Source organism: Penaeus vannamei, chromosome 13 (assembly GCF_042767895.1).
Source record: "Penaeus vannamei isolate JL-2024 chromosome 13, ASM4276789v1, whole genome shotgun sequence".
Lineage (NCBI taxonomy): Eukaryota > Metazoa > Arthropoda > Malacostraca > Decapoda > Penaeidae > Penaeus > Penaeus vannamei.
The window spans coordinates 39512019-39522018 of record NC_091561.1 but is presented as its reverse complement, the minus strand read 5'-3'; the positions used below and the strand labels follow the sequence as shown (position 1 = coordinate 39522018).

Here is a 10000-nt window from a genome sequence, read left to right as displayed (position 1 = left end):
TATAGATCTGTAATATGGTGTGTTGCTTTTGTGATTCACTGACTTGTGTGATGGAGTCAAACATATTAGTCGCATCACAAAATGCTCACACTTACATGCATACACATGAGCATAATTGAGCTCACATATATGCGCACGTATGCATACACATGCATACATGCATACGAATATGCACACATACATGTACACATACACACACACATGTAGGTACACACATGTATATACATATATACATATATACACATATACACACATATGTATATACACCTACATATACATACATATACACACACATACATATACACACACATACATATACACACATACATATACACACACATACATATACACACACATACATATACACACACATACATATACACACACATACATAAACCCACACATCCATATACACACACATACCTATACACACACATACATATGCACACACATACATATGCACACATACATTTACACACATACATTTACACACATACATATACACATTCATACACATACACATACATATACACATATATACACACATGTGGATACATGCGCGCTCATGCACACTCACACGCGCGCGTACACAAACATTCACATTCACATTCACATATGCATTCACATTCACATTCACATTCACACACACTTTCACACACATCACCCCCCCCCACACACACACACACAGACACACACACATTCACACACATGACCCCCCCCCACACACACACACACACATTCATACACATCTCCCCCCCCCACACACACACACACACACCCATATCTCCCCCCACCCCACCCCACGCACACGCACACGCACAAGCACACGCACACACACACACTCACACTCACACACTCACACTCACACAATCCTTCTATTTTCCTCTCTCCCTCTTTCACTCTACACACACTCATTTTCCAACTGCAAATGACCTTGGGACACCCAATAGGGGTTCCTGTGCGAAAGGTAGGGTTCAGGATAGATGTGATTAAGTGCTCAATAGCTTCATTTAGGTGTGGTATTATTATTATTATTATTTTTATTATTGATATTATTATTGTTATTATTATTATTGTTATTATTATTATTATTATTATTATTATTATTTTTTTTTTTTATTATTATTATTATTGTTGTTGTTTTTGGTTTTGATATTATTATTTTTATTATTATTATTATTGTTATTATTGTCACTGTTATCAATATTCATATTATTGTTATTGTTGTCATCATCACAATAATTATTATGATGATGATAATAATAATAATGATGATAATGATGATATTTAGAATTACTGTTAAATCTAATGTTATGATTATTCATGATAGTTTTATTTGTTTATTTTTATATCATTATCATCATAATATTGAAGACTTATATTGTTATTATTACTATTATGGTCATCATTATCATCATTGTCATCAACTGTTATTTTTTTTTCCACTGTTGTTTTACCATTACCTTTACTAGGATGACACTGACTTGACAGAAAGCACTTTGGTGATAATTATGATCTGTCCTTATTCTGAGCTGTATCATTCCATTGTCTCCCATATCTCTCTTCCCATCGCTCTGTGCCTCATCAGTTTTCCAGAGTAATAAACCCTCATTCTGGGAAATGATACCTTAACAGACGTGTCGTGTGTGTGGGGACTGCGGCTCGAGGACGCCAGGCAACGGGCTCTCCTCGCGATGGCATTCCAACTTTACCGTTTGCGATTCTTGCTACCAGCTTCGGAACAAGGGCTTAGCCTGCCCCATCTGTGGGAAGGCATATCGTGCCATTGCTCAGAAGAACATGGCCCAGTGTGCAACGTGTAGAAGGTTGGTTGGTGGAAAGTGTTTTGATACTGTTCTTCTCTGTCTTTTGATGCCTTGAGTTAGCTGGCTAACTAGCTCTTGTCTCTCTTTGCCTTTCTCTTTCTCTCTATGTGTCTCATTTTGCCTTTGTCTTTCTCTCTCCCTCTGTCTGATTTTACCTTTCTCTTTCTCTCTGTCTCATTTTACCTTTCTCTTTCTCTCTTTGTGTCTCACCATTCTCCTTTTCTGTGTTTCTGTCTCTCTCTCCATCCCCCTCCCCTACCCCCTCTCTCTCTCCCCCTCTCCCTCTCTCCCCCTCTCCCTCTCTCCCCTTCTCCCTTTCCCTCTCCCTTCTCTTCCCTCCTTTTCCCTCCCTTATCCTTCTCTTCCCTCCTCCCTCCCTCTCCCTCTCCCTCTCCCTTTCCCTTTTGCTCACACATAACTGTTGCTATTACAATTTTTATTCACATCATTACTAGTGTTATTGATACTTGATACTGCTTCCGTATAGGCATGTCCATAGTGCCTGTGACAGTGATGCGGATATTGGTCTAATCCAGTCGAAGTGGAATGCTGACAGATCCTATGAATACGTCTGCACCACCTGTAAAAAGGTCCCAGGACCCAATCAGTCTCCCATAATATGTAAGTAAAGTGTGAGTGTGTTTCATTAGTTTTGATGTTAGATTTTGTCTTTTCTCAGTGTATAATGGAACTTGTGTCAATTTTTCTGATATTATTGTATACTGTCCTCTCCCGTCAGCTCAAGAAGACAGCTGTGATGGTCCTCAGGAATCATCCATTCATTCTGAGGACTCCATTGATTTGGATCTGCCTTTGGATGGAAAGTCAGAGGACTTTGGTCCCTTGCCTAAACCCCAGACTTCCTTTTACACCCGTGGAAAACCATTTAGTTTGGCAAAGAGAGGGAACTTTACTCCCCGCTTGCGAGGAGGAGCAGTTGGAAAAAAGGCCTTCTCCAGCTCAAAGAAGAGAGGACAGACAGTGCCTGTCCGAAGGGGTCGAGGGAATGGCAGAGGATATAGAGGATATTTCAATTATCAGAGTGTCACCCTACAGGTATTGTATTGTTTTGATAATGCTTTTTTACTGACATTACATCATACACCATATGATTCAGAGCATTCTGCTTTCTGAATGAAATCAGGCAGCAGTGATTATAAACAAAGTATGGAAAAGTAAAAACAAAGTAATGGTCATAGTATGAAATTTAAAGCTAGCAGCACCCCACTGCACCTAGTGAATTGTGTATGGGAAGTTCATATGGAAGACACAAGTTAGGCAGTGAAGATTCAAGTCAAAGACCTCACACCCAAGTGAATGTTTATTATTAATTATATATTTTATTATTACTTGAAGACTTGACATTATTATTTCTATCAACCAGGCAATGGAGAACAATCACAGCACAGGCAAGGAAGAAGGGGAGGAGAACAAAGTGATTCTGGTGGCCAGCAATGACGAGTTTTGCCTTGAGCAAGATGTGTGTGCCATGTGTGGAGCATTTGGACAGGACCAAGAAGGAAGACTCATTAGCTGTGCTCAGTGTGGCCAGTGTTACCACCCATTCTGTGCCAATGTTAAGGTACGGCTCAGCGTCAAGGTATGAGGCATTGAGTTTAAGGTGATATAGATGGGGATTTCATTAGATACTGGTTGATATACATCATGGTTCATGCAAACGGTCATCCAGGGACAACTCAGACACAGCTCATGGTTTGGCATCAGAACTGTAGGTTGTTGAGTTGGTGTTAGAAACAAGACAAGACATCATCGCTGGCCTGCATCTAGTTCTTTCGAAAGTAGATTACCGCCACTAGTCCTACAGAAAAGGAGAAGCTAATAGAAATATAGAAACCAGGATCAGGTAATGCCATCTGCTCTATTTCAAGAGAACAATACAAAGGATTTGTCGCATGACTGCAGTTGGAAGGGAGTTTGAATGACGTGATGACTGCCTTTGTACAAGATGCTTCCACTGAAACAAAAGAAATACATACAAAATGTTGTGAATGATGTAACTAAGAATTCTTCAGAGGCCAGAATGTTTCAAAGAAAAATACTTTCAGAATATAAAGTTTTACCTTTGTATTCCTTGAATATGCAAGTATGAATGACCAAGTGGCAATAAGAGAAGTTGATGAAGATAGAAGACAGAACTCGTGTAAATGAAGAATAATGAGATCAGAAGAATTTGGTATTGATAAATGAGATTGTGCAGAAAAAAGGTCCAAGATATGAGATTTCTTTTCTAATAGATAAAGCAGATGACATTTTACCAGATCAGAGTCATCTTTGATTTTACTGTTATGATTATTTTTTTCTGTTCCTCCTTTTTTTGGTGAAGGATCCTTTTGATTAAAGAAGAGAGTAATGGGGAGGTGAGTGTCTGATGCAGTATCAGATCTATATCCTAAGGTGTGAGTATTGTCAAAGTTTTGCATAGTTCTTAAGAATAGACCATGAGGATGGGTTTCCCTTATTCTCTTGCCTCTTGTGCATGCATTTTAGAAGTGAAAGTGGATTTTGGGCTAGTTCGACTCACATTAGAGAAGATTATCTAGAAAGTGATCTTTGCACTTCAAAAAGAAATAATTAAAAACTTGCAATAGAATGGTTTGTGCTGGTTCTTTTCTTCCTTTCATTTCATTTTCATTCTTTTTTTGTTTCCTTTTTCTTCTTACTGGTTTGACACTATTCATCCATTCATTCCATTTAGTCATTCACTCATAGGATTGAAATATCTGTTTGTTTTTTTGTTCTATACCTCAATATATAAATTCTTATTTTTATGTATATTTTTTTGTATTTTCTGATTTTTAATTTTTACTATTACTGACTTTGATAAAAGGCCATGTGCTCATATACAAAATTTCTTAAACTTAATTACAGGTTAACAAAGTGGTTCTCGAGAAAGGATGGAGGTGCCTGGACTGCACAGTGTGTGAGGGGTGTGGTGAGCGTAACGATGAGAGCCGCCTTGTCCTATGTGAGGACTGTGACATCTCCTACCACATATACTGCATGACACCACCTCTAGACAGTGTACCCTCTGGGGTGTGGAGGTGTAAATGGTATGTAGGCCTATGCAGCTGTTATTGTCAGTGTCTTGTTATGCAAAGGTGTAGATAATGGCTGGTTGTCTTCCATGTTAAATATGGAATTTTTACAGTTGAAGTAGAAAGTGATTTGTTTAAGCAGGAAAATATGTAGTTATATGGGATGTTTGGGGAGCACTTGATTGTAGATATGAAATTAACATAAGAATGGGCAAACTTACTTAATGCTGAAACCATAAGGAAGAACATGCTTACTTAACCCCTATGATACGGGTGACACGGCTAGACTGTCATGGAGAAATTTGGGTCGAGGGCCTGGTGACATGAACATGCTGTCATGGGACAAAATGGCCGTTGGCTGTTATAAGGGGAGATCAGGATGATGAAAAAGACTTGCCACCAGGGCACAAACCTCTTCGTGTGATTAGACTTATTTGGTGTTTAGAAGGGGGCTTTTGCATTATTCCCATTGATAAATGAGTGTGGAATATAATGTCTAAACTATCTGGAGATATAATATGGAGTTTGTTCAGAAAAAACAGTCTGTTACCATCTTGATTCGGTATAGCAAAGGACAAATATAGACCTGGGTTATTGGTCCACATGTGAGCTGTAAGTCATCTGGATCTAACAGGTTAAAGTTTAGCTGGATGAATGGAGTTTCTTATACTAATATTTCAAAAAGACCCCAAGAAGGATAGAAGTAATCTTAAAAAAAAAAAAAAAAAAAAAAAAAAAAAAAAAGGATGTTTGCCGGACACATATAAATGAGACCTTTACAATTTGGTTCCAAAAGGCTTGATGAAAGGCGTGTAAGATAAGGATAAACAGAAATTGTGGAGATAAATCTTTGAATTTGAGGAGAAAAAGTTATTAACTTTTTAGCTCACTGGGGATGACAATAAGGTAGAAGAAGGGCAGAGCACTCTGTAAAATGTTTAACAAAGTCGGATTAATAATCAGCAGGTCTACAGGTTTGATGGTTTATAATGATATAATTTGCTCTAAATAAAGATTTGAAAATAGAAAGATAAACAGAAATATATATGGAAAGTACATACAATGTTCACTTGAGTTTTGCATTTTAGGTGTGCTGTATGTCAATACTGTGGTGCCTCAGATCCTGGTCCTAGTGCCACCTGGCAACAGAACTACAGTGTCTGTGGCCCTTGCAATTCCATGACTCAGTGCCCTGTGTGTGATGAACCTTATGCAGACGGAGAGCTCGTCATACAGTGTTCCAACTGTGAGCGCTGGCTGCATGCCTCTGATGACATGATACACACAGAAGAGGAGGCCGAGAGGTAAGGCTTTTGTGTGTGTCCTTTAGTACATGTTAAGGTCTTAATGTTTTGGGTAATTTACGATTTATTTGTTACTTTTATATGGATGTTGCTTAGAGACGTGAATTATGTTGTTTCCACTTCGGTCATGGATGAATTGGAACATAGTGATTCAGTCTGCTTAAGGGAAATTTCAAAATAGAAATACTTGTATTTTATTCGCTTTTGTGTGGAAGAAGTATTATTATTATTATTGTAATTGATGAGTTGCTCATCTCAATGATGATGATGTGAATTGAAATTATTTCTAAGATGCATAGATTGTGAATGGAAATGGGTTGCACATACTTTAGATTATTCTTTATTTTGTTACTTACACAAGAAATAAATAGAAAGCATACATGTTTCTCGTATTTCAAAGCTTTGCGATATAACACCAGAATATTTTATCTCATCAGATGTGCTGAGAAAGGATATTTGTGCCTAATGTGTCGACCCCAGGATGCACTTCCTCCACACCTCCTTCCTCACACCCCACCACTGCGCACACGTCCCACACACAATGCAGTCACTCCCACCACAACACTACCAAGCCCTGTGCGTCCTCCAAGTCCAATTGACATTATGCCAAAGGTGAGTCTTTGCACGTGTCGTAATAGATATAGAGAGTTTTCTGTTGTAAAAGCATGTGCTTTGTATTACATATTATGCTAAAAGAGTGCCATTAGAAAAATATTTTATTGTAAATTTGTTGTTTGACTGTAAGTTGCTATTGTGATAGTGTTTATTTCCACAAAACGATTTGGCATTAGATTGCTATGTTTATTTTGATACTTCAACAGGTAACATCCAAAGCACACTTCTGGGTGGATGGTATATGCTTGTCTGAGTGTGGAATGTTCCAGATAAAGACAATGACATTGGAGCCACAAAAGAAGCCAAGGTAAGAGGGGAAAAAAATCTGATAAAAAAAAATGAAATTTATATATCGACGATAATGCATCTTATTTCAACCATAATACTGTAGACATATATTTTATGATATCATCTTTGCTATCTCTCATCACACAAAGGAACCCCAAGACAGTTCGAACCAGTCGAGGACCTTCCATTGATAGCAGTGGCAGTCGTGACATTGATGACGACGAAGAGGAGGACGAGGAGAAATTGGAGAGCGAAGAGCCCAAGCACTGGGTGTATGGCATGAAGGAAGGGACCATTCTGAAGGCCAAGGCATGCTCTTTTCTTGTTTTCTTCTTTCTTTGTTTTGTAACCAATATTGCTCCTATTATTGCTGTTGTTATATATCATTATTTTTATCTGGCCTGTTTAGAGCTGTGTAATCAAGTATACCCAAAGTAGAAAGAGAGGGAAAATATTATGTAGTACTGAAAGAAGAATGGACATTGTATTGATATAATTGCAGTTCATAATCTGTTCTTTTCTGTTTGCATATAGAATCAATCTTTAGTGATTTTAAAATATTGCGGGAGTGTGAATTTTCTTTGTCTTTTTTTTTTAGAGAGAGAGAGAGAAGATGAGACCATGATATATAAGATTTTTATTTATGTCATGGGTAGAATGTAGTTTGAGGTCATATGTATATTATAATGGTTAATTCTGATTTTCATGGGAGTTGCACTTTTAGGAAGTTTTCGTTTCCATTATATACAAACATTCTTATTATGGTCTACCTAAAAAGGTAGTGGTAATTTTTGCCAGTCATTATTAGGTTTTAGATTTAGTTCATACTTATGTGTAGGGATACCTTTAATCAAATGTATTAATTATGAACTAGGAACTACCCAGCATAAGTTCCTTTTCATGTTTTTGTACACGTTACTATGTGTTTGTGTTGATTTACTTTGCAGGAGGATGGTACACCACCTGACTTACCAGATGGCTTTTATACATTGCCTGGTCCTGAGCCTGGAACATACACCTTGAGAAAGCGCAGATATCGCAACATCAAAACTCTAGGTATGGAGATTAAATTTTTCATATAATCCTTATGTTTGGAAGAAAATTCATCCTTGCATTCTGTTTTCATGATTATTGTGGATGGACTGTATCCTCTCTTATTTATCATTTATTTTTGATGAGTCGTTATTTTTTTATAATTGATGGTACATCTCACCCTTTCTGCCTTTTTAGGCATTGGTGGTTTCCAAGTCCGCGCACGAGGAAAGAAGGATGATGAAAAAGCACGGGAGGAGGCCAACCTAGACCCACAAGTTCTGGAGCTTAGGAGGAAGAGAAGTAACTGGCGAACCAAAAAGAAGATCAAACTACTTGAAAAATTTCCTTCTTACATACAGGTTAGTGAGGCATCTTTTTATAATGTAGATGTACCATGCAGTTTGTTTATGTGGGAGGTAAAAAGGAATTTTATCAACTAGCTTTAGATTTGTAAGAAACCTATTTTATAGCCTGAATGAAATCTGTTTTCTCAAGAAGGGATCATGCATTTCTGTGATATTCCATGATTTGCTAATACATTCATTTTTGGGATGGGGATTTTAGGAGGCATTCTTTGGCCGGAATCTGATGGACACCAGCAACCTGGAGGAGGAGATGAAGCAGATGGGGGATCTGGATGAGGAATTCACTGAAGATGCCTTGGATATGCAGAAGACAAAGTCAGCAATCAATCTTTCAAAGGTATGTAGAATTAAAAAAAAAAAAAAAAAAAAAAAAAAAAAAAAAAAAATATATATATATATATATATATATATATATATATATATATATATATATATATATATATATATATATATATATATAAGAAGAGAGAGTATCAGCCTTTTGATGTATTTGTTTAGGTTGTACATTCTTTTGATTTTGCATAGATGATTGGAAGGATAGGGTGTTTGTTTAGGTATTTCCTAATTTTTATAATGTTTTTTACTGTTCTCAAAACAGGATGAAGTCCAGCTTGTTCAGGCAGCCCAGAACAAGCAGCAGCTGGGCCATGAACGGCGCATAGACAGTGCAACACAACAGACAAAGTTACTGTCCCCTCACCGTACTAAGGTAGAGGATCAGACAGACTCCAAAGCGAAGGAAAAGAAGGATGAGGATAAGAAGGACTGCAAGGTGAGAAATTTGTTCAAGAGGATCTAGGATCATCTCTTTATATATTTATATTTTTTATAATGAAAAAATTACTCTGTTGTTTTTTATATTGTTATCTAGAATTGCAGTAAGCAACAGCTTCATATATATTAACATTTTATCTTCCTTAGGATGAGGAGATGGCAGAAGAAGATGAAAACAATGAAGCCATAGATGCTATATTTGCCCAGGGAGGTGATTTAACAGACATCTTGATGGGTGATATAATGAGTGCAGCAATAAAAGATGATGACACAAATCTAACAGGCGATGAAGATCTCTCCCAAGATAATATAGATGTACCTGGAGTAGGTGGCCCTGAAACAAAGTTGACAGACATTCTTGGCCCAGGCTTTAATCTGGATGATGTGGCTGACATCATGAAGAACTTGCCAGAAGACAGCACAGAGGATAGTCAGGACTCCACTGTATCTACTGCAGCACCCTCGGCAAACACCAAAGATAGCATGGAGAGCGCCAGCAGTACAGGAACTCGATCTGAAGGAAACACCACAGGAGCTAGTCCAGCTGTGTCCTCAGCTGGACCAACAACTGTGTCTGTGCCTGTAACAAAGGAGAGTCCACTTGCCCCTCCAGCAGTTCCTCCTGCTGTTCCTCCAACAGTTGCTCCATCTGTACCTCCTGTAGTACCTCCAGCAACTCTACCTGCTGCATCAACCCTCCGCCCCAATCAACCCCCTGTTGCTCCGCTCGGATCAGT

The 10000-nt window shown here is 38.0% G+C and overlaps 1 protein-coding gene across 4 annotated transcripts in view; it reads left to right on the top strand.

Moving 5' to 3' along the window:
• The window catches only part of Lpt (Lost PHDs of trr), a gene marked incomplete at its 3' end in the record, with an annotated part of 48355 nt that overhangs the window by 26015 nt on the left and 12340 nt on the right, over positions 1-10000 (top strand). For 3 of the 4 annotated variants that reach the window (XM_070129253.1, XM_070129249.1, XM_070129250.1), the window contains 14 exon segments: positions 1636-1826; positions 2314-2447; positions 2566-2882; positions 3211-3426; positions 4716-4897; positions 5971-6186; positions 6624-6798; positions 7008-7108; positions 7239-7398; positions 8037-8145; positions 8320-8483; positions 8689-8826; positions 9088-9261; positions 9411-10000. The exon segment at positions 9411-10000 is cut by the window's right edge and continues 479 nt beyond it. In XM_070129253.1, coding sequence (XP_069985354.1) covers positions 1636-1826; positions 2314-2447; positions 2566-2882; positions 3211-3426; positions 4716-4897; positions 5971-6186; positions 6624-6798; positions 7008-7108; positions 7239-7398; positions 8037-8145; positions 8320-8483; positions 8689-8826; positions 9088-9261; positions 9411-10000 — 2867 coding nt within the window. 4 annotated transcript variants of the gene reach the window in all.